General features: G+C 40.5%; 1 protein-coding gene across 2 annotated transcripts in view; it reads right to left on the bottom strand.

Annotated features, from left to right (window-relative positions):
* gabrd (gamma-aminobutyric acid type A receptor subunit delta) overlaps positions 1-17,563 on the bottom strand; it is a 161,943-nt gene extending 144,380 nt beyond the window's left edge. For both annotated transcript variants that reach the window (XM_073032459.1, XM_073032460.1), the window contains exon 1: positions 17,406-17,563. In XM_073032459.1, coding sequence (XP_072888560.1) covers positions 17,406-17,470 — 65 coding nt within the window. In that variant the 5' untranslated portion in view covers positions 17,471-17,563. The remainder of the gene's footprint in view (positions 1-17,405) is intronic.
* Between the last annotated feature and the right edge of the window lie 904 nt (positions 17,564-18,467).

The raw sequence follows: 18,467 nt of genomic DNA, 5'->3' as shown, positions 1-18,467 counted from the left end.
TGTGTTCCTTCATCTTACCCTTCCTGAAGTCCAAAATCAGCTCTTTTGTCTAACTGACATTATATGCAAGGTTGTTGCTGCGACACCACTCCACTAGTTGGTGTATCTCGCTCTTGTATGCCTTCTCGTCTCCATCTGAGACTCTACCAACAATGGTTGTATCATCTGCAAATTTATAGGTGGTATTTGAGCAATGCCTAGCCACACAGTCATGGGTATAGAGAGAATAGAGCAGTGGGCTAAGCACACACTCCTGAGGTGCACCAGTGTTGATTGTCAGCGAGGAGGAGATATTATCGCCAACTGCACGGATTGTGGTCTTCCGGTTAGGTAGACAAGGATGCAATTGCGGAGGGAGGTACAAAGGCCTAGGTTCTGTAACTTATCAATCAGGATTGTGGTAATGATGATGTTAAATGCTGAGCTATAGTCGATGAACAGCATCCTGACATACAGTAGGCATTTCTATTGTCCAAGTGGTCTAAGGCCATGTGAAGAGCCATTGAGATTGTGTGTGTCTGCCATTGACCTATTGTGGCGATAGACAAATTGCAGTTTGTCCAGGTCCTTGCAGAGGTAGTTCAGTCTAATCATGACCAACCTCTCAAAGCTTTTCACCACTGTTGTGAGTGCTACTGGGGGATAATCATTATGGCAGCACACATTATTCTTCTTAGGCACTGGTATAATTGTTGCCTTTTTGAAGCAAGTGGGAACTTCCATCCGTTGCAGTGAGAGGTTGAAAATGTCCTTGAATACTCCTGCCAGTTGGTTGGCACAAGTTTTCAGAATCTTACCAGGTACACCGTCAGGGCCTTGTGCCTTGCAAGGGTTTCAGCTCTTCAAGGACAGCCTAACATCAGCTTCCAAGCCACAGATCACAGGTCACTGGGTGCAGCAGTGATCTTCACAGCTGTAGTTATATTCTCCCTTTCAAAGCGGACATAGAAGGCATTGAGTTTATCTAGTAGTGAAGCATTGCTTTCATTCATGCTATTGGGTTTTGCTTTGTAGGAAGTCTTGCAAACCCTGCCAGAGTTGTTGTACATCCAATGTTGCCTCCAACCTCATTCAAAAATCATCTCTTCACCCTTGAAATAGCCCTCCGCAAGTCATACCTGATTTTCTGGGAATGACCTGGGTTGCCAATCTTGAATGCCACAGCAGATGATGTACCTCCTGGTTCATACATGGCTCACCCACACAGGTTTGAATGAATTCAGTAACAACTGCAGCATACTCATCCAGATTCGAAGATAAATCCCCGAATACAGTCCAGTCCACAGATTCAAAGCAGCCCTGTAAGTGTTCCTATGCTTCCCTTGTGCATACCTTCTTGGTTCACACTACTGATGCCACAGTCTTCAGTCTCTGCCCATACTCAGGGAGTAGAAGTACAGCCAGGTGATTGGACTTCTCAAAGTGAGGGCATGGGATAACTCAGTAGGTATTCTTGATGGTGATGTAACAATGGTCCAGTGTGCTGTTTCCTCTGGTATTGCAAGTGATCTGTTGATGGCAATTGTTTAGTGACTTTTTCAGACTGGCCTGGTTAAAATCCCCCAAAATGATGGTGAAGGTGTTAGGGTGTGTTGTTTTGTGTATGTTGATCCCATTGTTCAGATCATCTAAAGCCTGATCGATATTGGACTGAGGTGGAATATATAATGCTACTAAAATGATGATGGAAATCTCAAACACGAGGAAATCTGCAGATGCTGGAAATTCAAGCAACACACACAAAATGCTGGTGGAATGCAGCAGGCCAGGCAGCATCTATAGGGAGAAGCGCTGTCGACGTTTCAGGCCATAATGTCGACAGCGCTTCTCCCTATAGATGCTGCCCATGGTAGGTAAAATGGACGGCACTTAACTGCAAGGTATTGCAGATTTTGATTAGTTAGCCTGACGTCAGAGGTTGGGAAGATGTTGGAGTCAATTGTTAAGGATGAGGTTACGGAGTACTTGGAGACACAGCACAAGATGGGATAAAGTCAGCATGGATTCCTTAAGGGAAAATCTTGCCTGACAAATCTGTTGGAATTCTTTGAGGAAAATACACGTAGGATAGATAAAGGGGATGCAGTGAATGTTGTATATTTGGACTTTCAGAATGCCTTTGTCAAGGTGCCACATGAGACTGCTTACCAAGTTAAGAGCCAATAGTATTACAGGAAAGTTACTAGCATGGTTAGAGCATTGGCTAATTGGTAGGAGGCAGCCAGTGGAAATAAAAGGAACCTTTTCTGGTTGGCTGCCAGTGACGAGTGGTGTTCCGCAGGGGTCAGTGTTGGGACCATTTCTTTTTATGCTGTATATCAATGATTTAGATGATGGAATAGATGCCTTTGATGACATTTTGCAGATGCTATGAAGATTGGTGGTGGGGCAGGTAGTGTTGAGGAAACAGGTAGGCTGCAGAAGGACATAGACAGATTAGGAGAATGTCAAGAAAATGGCAAATGAAATACAATGTTGGAAAATGCATGGTCATGCACTTTGGTAGTGGAAATAAATGAGCAGACTATTTTCTAAAGGGCAAGAAAATCTACAAATCTGAGATGCAAAGGGTCTTGGGAGTCCTTGTGCAGAACACTCTAAAGGTTAATTTGCAGGTAGAGTCAGTGGTAGGGAAGGCAAATGCAATGTTTGCATTCATTTCAAGAGGTGTAGAATACAAGAGGATATAACGAATGCAGTGGATAGAGGGGAACAAATGGACATTATATACTTGGATTTCCAGAAGGCATTTGATAAGGTGCCACATAAAAGACTTATCAGTAAGATAAGGATGCATACAGTTGGGGGTGATGTATTAGCATGGATAGAGAATTGGTTAACTAATAGAAAGCAGAGAGTTGGAAAAGAACATAGAACAGTACAGCACAGGAACAGGCCCTTCTACCCACAATGTTGTGCCAAACCAATTAAAATAATAATCAAATAGCTAACTAAACTAATTTCTTCTGCCTACACAATGTCCATATCTTCCAATTTTCCTAACTTTCATGTGCCTATCTAAAAATCTCTTAAAAATCCCTAATGTATCTGCCTCTACCACCACCCCAACCACCTACCGCTCTTTGTGTAAAAGATTCGCTCTCATATCTCCTTTGAAATTACCTCCACTCACCTCCTCTTCTTGGACACCTGACTCTGGTCCTCTGCCTGCTCTGGATCTTTTCATCTTGAATTGCTGATGAGACGTCAACTGTCTCGACTTCATCACTCCTCTCTCCTCCTCTGAATGCAATGCCCTCCACTCTCCCACACCAATCTCAACCTTACCATCAAAGGGGGGCTGTTGTAGTCTGGTGCACTGACCTCTACCCTGTTGAGGCCAGGAGGCAACTCTCAAATACCTGCTCCTACCTAACCCTCGAGAACCCCACTCCACACCATCAGAAAACTGTCTTTGATACATCACTGACTTCATGGGTGTTACTCTGGTTGGCATCAGTGGTGAACAGTGTGTTGCAGGGGTCGATGCTGGGCTGCAACTGTTCTTGATTGGACGAGGGGACCGAGTGTGGTGTATCTAATTTTGCTGATGATACTAAATTGAATGGAAAAACAAATTGTGCCAAAGATATGGAGAGTCTGCAGAGAGATATAGATAGGTTAAGTGAGTGGGCAAGGGTCTGGCAGATGGAGTACAATGTTGGTAAATGTGAGGTCATCCATTAGGAAGGAAAAATGAAAGAGCAGATTATTATTTAAAATGGTAAAAATTACAGCATGCTGCTGTGCAGAGGGACTTGGGAGTGCTTGTGCATGAATCACAAAAGGTGGTTTGCAAGGGAAAGAAAGTAATGGAATGTTGGCCTTCATTGCTGAAGGGATTGAATTTAAGAGTAGGGAGATTATTCTACAACTGTACTGGGTACTGGTGAGGCCACACCTGGAATACTGAGTGCAGTCTCCTTACTTGAGGGAGGATATACTGGCTTTGGAAGTGGTGCAGAGGAACTTCACCAGGTTGATTCCGGAGATGAGGAGATTAGACTATGAGGAAAGATTGAATCACCTGGGTTTGAACTTGCTGAAATTCAGAAGAATGAGAGAGGATCTTACAGAAACAATTTAGGACTGAGTAGATTTAGGATGGAGTTGAGGAGGAACTGTTTTTCCCAGCATGGTGAATCTGTGGAATTCTCTGCCCAATGAAGCAGTGGAGGCTACCTCAGTAAATATATTTAAGACAAGGTTGTAGGGGTATTAAATGTTATGGGGAAAAAGGCAGGTAGGTGGAGATGAGTCCATGGCCAGATCAGCCATGATCTTATTGAATGTCCTACTCCTGCTCCTATTTATTATGTTCTTACTTTCTCATTAACTGTCCCCAAATTCAATGGGCTGAATGGCTAATTTGCTCCTTTGTCTAACGGTTTTATGAACTCTGCAATTCTCACACTATAGCAAGTTACAGCAAATGATTAACCTACCAAACCACACATTTTTGAGGTGTGGAAACAAAAACAAGAGCACTGGGAAAACCCTACATGGTCAGAGAGAAAGTGCAAACTGCACACAGACAGCACTAATCATTAGGATTGAACACTGGTCAAAGAAATTGTGAGAGAACAGCTCTACTAACAGCACCTCTGGGCCACCCATGCATTTGACATTTTAATCTCTTTAAATGTTCATTTTATTTTCCAAACAGCAATATTTTCAATTATATTATGCCAGTTCATGGTTTATTAATTTGGTTTATAGCTTTTTAAAAGTTGTCCTTTTTAGAACTGGCATTATGGAGCCAAATTCACCAAAATTGATATATTTTAATGAAATTTCAATAAAAGCTGCTTTGAGAAGCAATAATTGACAATTAATTAACTAGTATTAATTAATAATTGTTGGGAAGTGTATCCCAGGCAAAACATAGAAACATAGAGAATCTACAGCACAATACAGCCCCTTTGGCCCACAAAGCTGTGCTGAACATGTTCTTACCTGAGAAATTACCTAGGGTTATCCATAGCCCTCTATTTTTCTGAGTTCCATATACCTGTCCAGGAGTCTCTTAAAAGACCCTGTTGTATCCGCCTCCACCACCGTCGCCAGCAGCCCATTCCACACACTCACCACTCTCTGCATAAAAAAATTACCCCTGATATCTCCACTTACTCCATCTAGCATACATGGTCACCAGCTTAGAAAACAGCATATGAAGCAATGAACCAACCCATGAACCCACTATTTTTTGCCCTCATTTTCCACTATAGTATTTTTAAATGTATTGCAATGTACTGCCGCAACAAAACAACACATTTCATAACCTATGTCAGTGATTAAAAAAACCTGATTCTGATTCCCGAGATAGAACCAAATCTGATCAGTAATGAAGCAATAAGAATCTTGTCTAACTCTGGTGTTCAAAATACATTGATCTCCTGTCCATGAAGAACAAATGTCAAGAGATTGGAATTCACCTCTCGTTTACTCTCAATGCCACACAGGAGAATTGAACAGATATATCTGCGGTCGAAGTACTGGAATAGGGATGGTGGAGTGGATTGAGATTTTTAGATTATTGGGAACTGTTCTGGTGAGCTATACAAGAGGAATGGATTGCACTTGTACTGGAGGGGAACTTTTCATATCCTAGTGGGGTGGCTTGCTGGAGGTAGGACCCAAAGCAATACTGTGACAAATAACAAAGTTAGGGTGAAAATGCTAGTGTAGTAGTTAGCACAGTGCTATTACAGCTTGGGGTGTTGGGGTTCAGAGTTCAATTTTGACATGTATAAGATGATGAGAGGCATTGATCTTGTGGATAGCCAGAAGCTTTTTCCCAGGGCTGAAATGGCTAACACGAGGGGGCATAGTTTTAAGATGCTTGGAAATAGGTACCAAGAGGATGTCAGGGGTAAGTTTTTCCACACAGAGAGTGGTGGGTGCTTGGAATGCACTGCCTGCGGCAGTGGTGGAAGAGGATACAATAGGGTCTTTTAGAGCCTCTTAGATAGGTACATGGAGCTTAGAGAAATAGAGAGCTATGCATTAGGGAAGTTCTGGGCGGTTTCTAGAGTAGATTACATGGTTGGCACAACATTGTGGGCCAAAGAGCCTGTAATGTGCTGCAGATTTCTATGTTCTATGTCCTCTGTAAGCAGGTTTGAATGTTCCCTCCTCATGTGCACGTGGGTTTCTTCCAGGTGCTCCAGTTTCCACCGACAGTCTAAAGATGTACCAGTTAGTAAGTTAAATGGTCATTGTCAATTGTCCCATGATTAGGCTAGGGTTAAATCGGTAGGTTGCTGGCCAGTGTAGCTCATTGGGCTGAAAGGGTCTGTTATGCGCTGTATCTTCAAATAAATAAATAGAAATTACAACAAGTAAATCCAGTAGGCAGAAAAGGCAGGGGCAGAGAAGAGAAAGAGAAAAGTTTGATAGGTTACAATGCATTTATTTTACTATAAGACTCCCAGGAAGTTAAGTTGGATATTAAGGCTCTGGTTAGAAAAATGAATGAGGAGTATGACAGATATAGATGACTGGAAACAAATGAATCACCAGAGGAGTACAAGGGATGTAGGAGTACAGTTATAAAGGCAAATCTTGTGATTCATAACCTTGAATGGCAGTGGAGGCCAAGTCCTTGGGTATATTTAAAGTGGAGGTTGATAGGTTCTTGATTAGCCAGGGCATCAAAAGTTATAGGGATAAGGCAGGAGAATAGGGTTCAGATGGATAATAAACCAGCCATGATAGAATAGCAGAGCAAACTCAATGGGCTGGAAGGCCTAATTCTGCTCCTATGTTTTATGGTCTATCTCCTTAAAGATTAGTGTAGTCATCTCTATAAATGTGCAAGGCTGAAAATGAATGGTTCTTCAAGAACTTTACAACTCATGCTCTCAATATTATGCATTAATGATTTATCTATTATTTTTATTTTGTTTTACTTCATGTATTTCAAAACTTGTTGTCTTTTGCATATTGTCCATCCTAATTTGTGTGTAGTTTTTGATTGACTCTATTGTGTTTCCTTGTATTTATCACAAATACCTGCAAGAAAATAAATCTCTGGGTAGTATATGGTGACATATACTAATAAATTTACTTTGAACTTTGAATTACTAGGTGACCTTCAAATAAACAAATCATGAAATTGAAGAACACACACAAAATGCTAGAGGAACTCGGCAGGTCAGGCAGCATCTATGGAAATGAATAAACAGTTGACATTTTGGAAAGGGAGGGTTATGACACTAGAATGAAAAAGTGGGGGAGGGAAAGGAGGATAGCTAGAAGGTGATCAGTAAACACGAGGAAATCTGCAGATGCTGGAAATTCAAGCAACACACACAAAATGCTGGTGGAACACAGCAGGCCAGGCAGCATCTATAGGAAGAAGCGCTGTTGACGTTTCGGCCCAAGACCCTTCGTCAGTCCTGAAGAAGGGTCTCAGCTTGAAGCGTCGACAGCGCTTCTTCCTATAGATGCTGCCTGGCCAGGTGATCAGGAAAGTGCTTTAATTTCAAATGTTTTAGTTCTTAGTGTGGTTTTCACTCTGTATCACAGGGTAAAGCATCTGAAAGCTAATCACATCATTGCCACACTAACTGCTGTATAGCAAGCCAGATTTTAGAGAACCGTCTCTGTGATAGGCGCAGTACTAATGCATAAAGAACAAAGTGGTGAGTTAAAGCAGAGTGGAAGTTAGAAAAAGGGGTATATTGTTCTGTTACGTATCTGTAGACCAATACTCCAAGAAATCAGCCTGATGTTACCCCCAAGTTGCATTGTGAAGTACAGACCCCTCAAGGAACCAGAGAATCTGTGGAATTCTTGGCCACAGATAGCTATGGAGGCCAAGTCACTGAGTATATTTAAATTGGAGTTTAGAAGAATGGAGTTCACAAGAATGAGGGAGCCATCTCATTGAAATCTACTGAAGATTGAAAAGCCTAGATAAAGTGGATGTGAAGAGGATGTTTTCTATCATAGGTGAGTAGAAGTGGTAGAGGCAGGTTCGATTTTGTCATTTAAAAAAATTGGATAGGTAAATGGACAGGAAAGGAATGGAGGTTTATGGGCTGAGTGCAGGTAGGTGCGACTAGGTGAGCGTAAGCGTTTGGCATGGACTAGAAGGGCCGAGATGGCCTGTTTCCATGCTTTAATTGTTATATGGTTATACGAGTCTAGAACCAGAGAGCACAGCCTCAGAGTAGAAGGATGTCCCTTTAGAACAAAGATGAGGAGGATTTCAGCCAGTGGATTTCATTGCCACAGACGGCCGTGGAGTCCAAGTGAATGAGTATATTTGAAGCAGAGGTTGATAGGTTCTTGATTAGTCAGGGTATCAAAGGTTATGGGGAGAAGGCAAGAGAATGGGGTTGAGAAGGAAAATATATCAACCACAATCAAAAGGTAAAGTAGACTTGATAGGCTGAATGGCCTAATTCTGTTCTCATGTCTTATGCTCACAGCATCTGGAATGGAGGTACATAATATCAGGATGCTGTGATTGTCAGTGATGCTAAAAGTGAGGCACAGATAAATTAGCCCAGCAGAAGGTGTGGACAGTACTTCAATATTCCAGTCAAAGGGCCTTTATGTCTCTTTGCACACTGCAACAGGGCTTGTTCCTTGACTTCCTGTCTGAAAACAACACGGATAATAGGTTATACCTGTAACAACCATTTTACACTGCTCAATGGTCACTGTACAGTAGTTGATGTATCTGACACCAAGCAGCAGGTCAGGCATACTAGATGAGTTGTGCTTGTGTGCACAAGGCAATTCCCTGATGCCTGTTATTCTAAAGTGAAGTGGAGTTTGTGGTCAAATTGTACAAAACAAAATGAGCATTTGAAGGCTCTGGGGCTGTACACTCTGGTGTTTGGAAGAATGAGGATCGATATAATTGAAACTTTCTTTTTCAATCTTTTTATTGATTTTTTTAAAAAGTGTGTATACAAACAGGAGGAGAATATCTCTGGTATATATGTCAATAGCAGATACAGAAGGTAAAATAATATCAGAATCACACATAGTGTTGATCTACAAAGTATAAATTTGATATAGAATGTATAATTCTCCTCTTATCAATTTATTAAGAAAGGAAGGACTATTAGAAATCTTCATATGAAAGAAAAGAGAAAAAAAACCACCATTCTAAAGAGAAAAAAAAGACTGGGCAGTCCATCCTGAGAGAAAAACCAAGAGAGGAGAGACTCTCTGATCAAATCCAAGGTTCTGAAAAAATAGCTGGAAGAGAATTAGTACAAAAATGCAACATGATTGACAGAAAAAACCTCTCAGGATTGCCCAGTCAGAAAACGCCAAATCTAATAACCCCACCCTTCCCCCTCAAAGCCCAAAAACCATCTAATAGGCGGACAGCATGCTAAACTACTACCCCCTATCCCTGATTGGCAGACTCTTCTCAGATAGTTATGTATTAACACCACTAGCTAAAGATAAAACAGAGAAAAATGAAGTAAACAATTTCAAATATTTTGATATTATGTCTAACAAAGGTTAGAACCTAACTAACATCAGCCATCTTAAATTCATTTAAAATAAGTTAGTCATATATTCAAAAAAGGATAAATCCAACCAATTAATGTGTTATGACTAGTGCTAACCACTTACAAGTCAATAAAAAAGTAAGTAAATATGTGTATATTAAATCCAAAACTATATTAAGTATTAAAGTTTTTTCCCATTTCAACGACTCCCAGCTAAGGATTAATTGTTCAAATTGCTTGCGAGACGGATTTGAACTCCTTTATGAATCTCCAACCCTCTTCTGGAGAGTCGATCCATTTGGGACGATCATTAGATGGAGAGATTCTCAGACGAGCCGGGAAGCGCAAAGAAGGTTGACAATTACTCTTATAAAGTTCAGCCATCGCTTCCCGATATTTAACTCTTTCAGCATAAACCTCTGAAGCAAAATCTTCAATTATACGAATGGCTGTCCCAGTAAATATTAGTTTCCCAAGCTTCCTTGCATCTCGGAGAATCGTTTCTTTAGTTGTAAAATAATGCAGGCATAGTATCACATGGCGAGATTTCATCTCAGGTGAAGGCTTTGGACGGAGAGAATGATGGGCTCTATCTATCATTGGAGGGTCTTCAAGTATCTCACTAAAAAGCGAATGTAACATATCTGTAAAATATTTTAATAGCTCACCGGATACCATATTTTCAGGCAAACCCAGTATGCGTAAATTCATCCTGCAGCTTCTACTTTCCAGATCAACCATTTTCTTCTTAATTCTCGATATTTCTGAAGTAGCCTCATTAATTTTCTTTTCCATAGCTGATATCTTTAATTCTTGTTCTTTAATAACTTGACTCATTGCCTCCTGTTCTCTTTTAATTCTGTTAGTAGTCTTCTTGAGCGCCTCGAATCGGATTTCCAGATTGCCACAAGATTCCTGGACAACGGAAATAATTTTTTCAAACTTTTCATTAGCCTTCACCAGGCTAGCATTCTTAGTATTCATATCTTGCATTAAAGTGAGCATTCTTTCTGAAGTAAGGACTTCCGCTGATTGCTCTGTTGGGTTGGTTTCAGCAACGGTTTTTCCAGCTTATTTTTAAAATCCCTGCCATCGTAATTAAATCATAAAACCTTCAGTAAAAGTAATAAATCTTCAAACTTTAAATGGATCTAGCAGTGTGAAGTAGGTTATCAAAATTAGGAGCAGCACACACGCATCCTACTCCATGGACTGCCAACGGGAGACTCTTATCAAATATTGAAAGACATAGATTGAGTGGAGGAGGAGAGGATGTTTCCTATAGTGGGGAAGTCTAGGAGTAGTGAGTACAGTGGACTTCTTTAAGGATGTCAAAGGTTACGGTAGAAGGCAGGAGAATGGGGGTTGAGAAGAGTGATAAATCAATCATGATGAAATGGCGCTGCAGACTCGATGGTTTGAATGGCATAATTCTGCCCCTATATCTTATGGTCTTATTATCTAATTTCTTTGCTAAAACAAGTAAAGCTAACTAAATATATCCCATCTCTGGTGAATTGGAAAACATGAATCAGAAAACATTCTGAAGAAAAATCGAGAATTGTTGCACCAGTTTAGTGAACTGAAACTCTAGAGCCCGGTCTGAAGGAAACTCTACCCAATACCGGCATGGGCCATTTTTCAGATATCCATTTAGAAGCACAGATCCTTGCAGCATGCTCCAGACACATGTACAAATGTCAACACCAACTTTGGGCTCATTTCTGATCCATAATTATTGTTCCCTCTAAGCTGTGTGGGTATGAGACCATGCTGTAACCGATATGCTCCCATGCACATAGCCTTGGTTATCACACAGCTGGAATTTTCTTTTGTATGTTAATATAAATTTGAAATTATATAGAACATAGAATAGTACAGCGCATTACAGGCCCTTCAGCCCACAATGTTGTGCTGACCCTCAAACCCTGCCTCCCATATAACCCCCCCCCCACCTTAAATTCCTCCATGTACCTGTCTAGTAGTCTCTTAAACTTCACTAGTGGATCTGCCTCCACCACTAACTCAGGCAGTGCATTCCACACAATGACCACTCTCTGAGTGAAAAACCTTCCTCTAATATCCCCCTTGAACTTCCCTCCCCTTACCTTAAAGCCATGTCCTCTTGTACTGAGCAGTGGTGCCCTGGGGAAGAGGTGCTGGCTGTCCACTCTGTCTATTCCTCTTAATATCTTGTACACCTCTATCATGTCACCTCTCGTTCTCCTTCTTTCCAAAGAGTAAAGCCCTAGCTCCTTTAATCTCTGATCATAATCCATACTCTCTAAACCAGGCAGCATCCTGGTAAATCTCCTCTGTACCCTTTCCAATGTTTCCACATCCTTCCTATAGTGAGGCGACCAGAACTGGACACAGTACTCCAAGTGTGGCCTAACCAGAGTTTTATAGAGCTGCATCATTACATCGCGTCTCTTAAACTCTATCCCTCGACTTATGAAAGCTAACACCCCATAAGCTTTCTTAACTACCCTATCTACCTGTGAGGCAACTTTCAGGGATCTGTGGACATGTACCCCCAGATCCCTCTGCTTCTCCACACTACCAAGTATCCTGCCATTTACTTAGTACTCTGCCTTGGAGTTTGTCCTTCCAACGTGTACCACCTCACACTTCTCTGGGTTGAACTCCATCTGCCACTTCTCAGCCCATATTATGCTAATATAATTTGAAATCTATGTTAATATAATTGCGAAATACCCTGTAATTATGTGTTAATGAATATAATCCATAATTTTTCTAAATATCAATAAATGTACCACAACCTTTACTCCAAAACATTTTAAAGCTTCAACGTATTCATATTTTCAATGTTTCAAGGTACAAAATTATTATAAATTGTAACAATAAACACAGAATGGAAATCAGTAGCTTATTGTTAACAAACTTCTGGCCCGCTAAACATGTCAACATTTTGGCTTTTATTTCTCTTATAGTTAGGAGGGCATTGTTGCTTAGGTGGAAAGCTGTTGCTCCGCCTACTCATGCTCAATGGCTAAGCGGTGTTATGTCATGCTTAAATTTAGAGAAGATTCGTTGTTCAATTTCTGAATCAAGACAAGACTTTCTAACACTGTGGGGGCCTTTTTTGAATTATTTTCATTTCATTTCATTTTTCAATCTTTTTATTGATTTACCAGTAAAAAATATACAAATCAGAGGAGAGGTTTGGCAAACAGATAATACAAAAGACGTATAAACAGCAGTTAAAAAAAAGTATATATTGTCAAAATCAGATAGGTAAAATGTTATGCTGTTATATATACAATCTAATCAAGAAACCACAACCACAACTCCTCTTAACAAATCATAAAAAAAATTGGAGATTTTATTTCATAAAAGGGAAAAAAAACACTAAACTTCTCTTTTTTTTTTGTTCCAGTTTAGTTTAGTGGAAATATTTTCAAAATCTTTGATTTGCTATCAAGTACAGATGTTGGCTAATAATATGTTTTACTACTGATGCACCATCAATAACTCTCAGAGACGGGAGGCGAACGATAGGCTTTTATTAGCAGCAAGAGACTACCACACAACATCCTGGAGACTGAGGGAGGAGCAGTGCCTCCAATCGCCTTTATACAGGGGTCTGTGGGAGGAGCCACAGGAGCAGTCAGCAGAGGGGCGTGTACAGACAGGTATATGTAGTTTACCACAACTATATGATAATGATTTTTTTTCTTTTTTTACCAAACAGCTTTTTTTGGTAGTGGGTTTAGATTTTTTTGTAAAATAAAATTATTACTTTTCAATATTATGATTCAATTTAGTTCACATGAATATGGGGTAATGAGACTATAAGTGTGATTCAAATATATTGTAATTGATATATGCTATATATCCTGTACTCTGCATTCTTTTTTGTAAGAAATCAATAAAAATATTGAAAAAGAAAAAGTTTATGAAACATGAAGATTTTCTTTGTTGTACTGTATTTCATGATACCTTCAATTAATAGATAAGGGTATATTTCATGATACCTTCAATTAATAGATAAGGGTATATTTCATGATACCCTTCAATTAATAGATAAAATAAATAAAAATGTGCTTTTAAAATTTTCATTCTAAATATTTATAGTATACATATTACAAAAAAATTTAAGTTCCTTTGCATTTTTCAGGCCATGTAAATATTTCCTGCTTAGCGAAATGGCTGGTCTGCGCAGCTGTAAAACAAATAGAGTGAATATTGAGGATCATAATCAGCACTAAAAATGGCCAGAAGGCATTTTTACCTACCCAAAGTTCAAAATTCAAGTAGAGGTGCTGCTGTGCTTTCTTCGTAATTGTACTTAAGTCCTGGGCCCAGGACAGGTCCGCTAAGGAATTTAAAATTGCTGACCCTCTCCACTTCTTATCCTTTGATAAGGACTGGCCCTTGGACCTCTGATTTCCTCCCTCTCCTAAAGTCAATCAGCAGCTCTTTTGTCTTGATGACATTGACTGAGAGGTTGTTGTTGAGGTACCACTCAGCCAGATTTTAAATCTCCCTCCTGTATGCTGATTTGTCACCCCCTTTGATACAGTCTACAACAGTGGTATCATCAACAAACTTGAAAACAGTATTGGAACTGTGCTTAGCCACACGGTCATAAGTGTAAAGCAAGTGGAGTAGTGAGCTAAGCGCACAGCCTTGTGGTGTACCTTTGCTGATAGAGATCATGGAGGAGATGATGTTGCCAATCTGAAATGTCACAAGTGAGGAAGTCAAGGATCCAATTGCACGAGAAGATATTGAAGCCAAGTTCTTGAAGCCTATTGATTAGTTTTGAGGGGATAATGGTATTGAATACTAAGCTGTGGATGATAAAGGGCATGTAGATGTGTGCATCTTTGCTGTGCAGATGTTCCAGAGGTGAGTAACGAGCCAATGAGATGGTTTCAGTTGTGGATCTATTGATCTAGTAGGCAAATTGGAGTGGATCCAAGTCACTTCTCAGGCAGGAGTTGATATGTTTCATCATCAACCTCTCAAAACATTTCATCACTGTGGATATAAGTGCTATTGGATGATAGTCATTGAGGCAGGTTACCATGTTCTTCTTAGGCACTGGTATAATTGAAGCCTGCTTGAAGCAGATGTGTACATGGTGCCTCTGAGTAACTAGAATAGTTATAGAAAGGAAATATATACTATATACACATACACAGAAAGGTGCCAGAAAAGGGCCAATGACATCATGAAGAATCCCACCAACTCTGCTCATGGACTGTTTGTCCCACTCCCATCAGGGAGGAGACTACGTAGCATCCACACCAGGACCACCAGACTCAAAAACAGTCACTTTCCCCAAGCAGTAAGGATGATCAGCACCACCCACTAACACACCCCTCCACACCCCCAAACACTGCTTTATCAGTGCTTTAACAGGAAAACAGATTATTATCTGAATGGTGGCCGATTAGAAAAAGTGGAGATGCAACGAGACCTGGGTGTCATTGTACACCAGTCATTGAAGGTGGGCATGCAGGTACAGCAGGTGGTGAAAAAGGCAAATGGTATGTTGGCATTCATAGCAAAAGGATTTGAGTACAGGAGCAGGGAGGTTCTACTGCAGTTGTATAAGGCCTTGGTGAGACCGCACCTAGAATATTGTGTGCAGCTTTGGTCCCCTAATCTGAGGAAAGACATTTTTGCCATAGAGGGCGTACAGAGAAGGTTCACCAGATTGATTCCTGGGATGGCAGGACTTTCATATGAAAAAAGACTGGATCGACTAGGCTTATACTCACTGGAATTTAGGAGATTGAAGGGGGATCTTATTGAAACATATTAAATTCTAAAGGTATTGGACAGGCTAGATGCAGGAAGATTGTTTCTGATGTTGGGGAAGTCCAGAACGACGGGTCACAGTTTAAGGATAAAGGGGAAGCCTTTTAGGACCAAGATGAGGAAAAACTTATTCACACAGAGAGTGGTGAATCTGTGGAATTCTCTGCCACAGGAAACAGTTGAGGCCGGTTCATTGGCTATATTTAAGAGGAAGTTAGATCTGGCCCTTGTGGCTAAAGGGATCAGAGGGTATGGAGATAAAGCAGGTACAGGGTTCTGAGTTGGATGATCAGCCATGATCATACTGAATGGCAGTGCAGGCTCGAAGGGCCAAATGGCCTACTCCTGCACCTATTTTCTATGTTTCTTTGTTTCTATCATTTCCTGTTAGTCACCTTATATACAGACACTCCTGTGCCTAGCGTTAATTTGTGGACATATAATCAATCTATGTGTACCAGCTCTCTTATGTGTTTATATTTATTGTGTTTTATTGGTGTTGTGTTTTTTATCTTATTGGTTTTTTTGTGCTTTATGGGATCCAGAGTAAAAATTTCATTCTCCCTTACACTTATATACTGGAAATGACATTAAACAACCTTGAATTTTGAATATGCATTTTGAAAAGCGTTGTAGGCAAAAGACTTGGCCTTTGCCATAGCAGACCAATGGAATCAAATCTGTTGTTTAACATTTAATTTAATAACTGAAACTACTTTTATTCTTGAGTTTTGATTAATGTTCCAAGGATACAGGATGGGCATAAAGTGTGGAGATCTGATCTTTAAGTGTACCATAGTTTGAAGAGATGACGATTAGTGATTTCTCTGCAAGGATACGGAGGCAATGTTTGAAAACATAGGAATGTACAGCCCAGGAACACAATATTGTGCCAAACCAAATAAATTAATAATCAAATGGTCAACAAAACGTATCTCTTTTGCTTATGCTATGTCCACATCCTTCAATTTTCCTCAAATTCATGAGCCTATCTAAATGTCTCTTAAAAGTCCCTAAGGTATCTGCCTCTACCACCACCTCAGGCGGCGCATTCCAGGCACTCACTACTCTACGTAAGACACTTGTCTCTCATATCTTTTAATATTTCCCCACTGTCGCCTTAAATGCATGCCATATGGTATTAGACATTTCAACCTCTGAGAAAAGGATACTATAGAATTAATTAAAACGGATAATTAATTTTTAGCATGAGGAAGACAATTGGAACTCAACTTGTCAGCTTAACGATTATTGCATTAACGCTGAGCAATCAGTCAGATGCGGTATTAACCATTAAATCGTTAAAATAGTGTGCACTTCATGGCAAAATCTAAGCACACAGCCTCTTGCAAAGTCTTGTGCTGAAATTTAGAACACTTCACGACAACACAGAAAAAGGCCCTTCAACCCATCTAGTCTGTGCCGAACCATTAATCTGGCTCGCCCCATCGACCTGCACTTGGAACAATACCCTCCATACCCCTCCCATCCATGTACTTATCCAAATTTCTCAAATGTTGAAATCAAACCCACATCCACCACTGGTAACAGTTTGTTCCACATAAAGTAATAAAGCCAAAATCGAGGTTACACTGAAAACAAAATTATAATAGCGACCACCTTTTTCAGCTTAATCGTGTACAGTACATTTAGAAAAATATCTTCATTCGAAAGTAATAAATCTGCAGGAAAGAGATTACATAGAGATACGCTTGGAAGACGAAAGTGGGTCAAGTGTAATGCGGAAGAGTTAACAAATGTTTGCACATTGTAAGAGGGAAATTCTGTTGAAAAAGAAAACACCCAGCGTTTCCCCTGTACTTTGATAAGGTTCAAATCAGAAACTTGGGATGTACCCAGACCCAACATTTGAGATAAAGGGATATAGGTTGGGTGCGCACAAATGGATATGCGCACTGACACAATTAGCTGTCCCTGAAAGCGGCTTAATGGTTAATTTTGCACATGCACAACGAGATGTCAATATAATATTTCTATAATGAAAACCGCTGGAGGAATAAATTCCCCGCCCTTTCATTTTAAAAAGTTACGCGTTTTGGAGAATGAACAGGATGGCGTCCGACCTTGTTCCGAGAGAGTACGAGGACGCCAAATACAGTTACGTCTTACCTTACAAACTTAGTGTGCTGGTGAAATAGAAGTAAAGAGGTGAACATAAAACTGGTCAATTCCATGTTAGTTTCCTGAAGTTGGGGACTGCTGCCGGGTTTAACACGGATTCTGGCGGGGCAGGTCAGCAGTCAGCGGAGCAATGGGAAACTGCCGCCTTTCCATGTTGCAGCCGGAGATTCTCCACGGCTCTCGTTGGGGGTAACACGGTTATCAGCAAACGTAATTAGAATCGAGCTCTCACGCCCGCGATCTAGCTGGCACTGGAACCAGCTCCTCGCCCTCCATGAAATCTTAAAGCTGTGAGCATTTTGTGTGTGAGTGTTGCTCTGGATCTCCAGCATCTGTAGAATCTCTTGTGTTTAAAGATGTTTATTGAGATGTGCGCCAACATTCCTCGTTGAAATAGAACGCTCCCACCAGTGCCCTATTTAAGGATTCAAGATTCAAGGTTGTTTAATTTCATTTCAGTACGCAAGTATAAAGGAGATAGAAATAATTGTTACTCCAGATCCGATGCAACACAACTAAAGAAAACACAATAATATGAATACCATAAGACATGGGAGCAAATTAGACCATTCAGCCCAACGAGTCCGCTCCGCCATTTCATTATGCCTGATCCCGGATCCCATTCAACCTCATACACCTGCCCTCTCACTATATCCCTAGATGCCCTGACCAATCAGGAATCTATCAACTTCCGGTATAAATATACCCACGGACTGAGGTTCCACCGCAGCCTGTGGCAGAGCATTCCACAGACTCACCAATTCTGGGGTAAAAATATTCCCCCCTAAAAGGTCGCACCTCTATTTTGAGGCTGTGCCCTTTAGTACTGGATACCCCCATCAGAGGGAACACCCTCTCCACATCCACCTTCTCTAGTTCTTTCAACATTTGGTAGTTTTCAATGAAATCCCCGCACATTTTTCTAAATTCCAATGAGTATAGACCCAAAGCTCTCAAACGCTCCTCATACGTTAACCCCTTCATTTCTGGAATAATCCTCGTGAACTTCCTCTGGACTCTCTCCAACGACAACACATCCTTTCTGAGATA

Source organism: Hemitrygon akajei, chromosome 29 (assembly GCF_048418815.1).
Source record: "Hemitrygon akajei chromosome 29, sHemAka1.3, whole genome shotgun sequence".
NCBI classification, from domain to species: domain Eukaryota; kingdom Metazoa; phylum Chordata; class Chondrichthyes; order Myliobatiformes; family Dasyatidae; genus Hemitrygon; species Hemitrygon akajei.
This window is presented reverse-complemented; position numbering and strand designations above follow the sequence as displayed.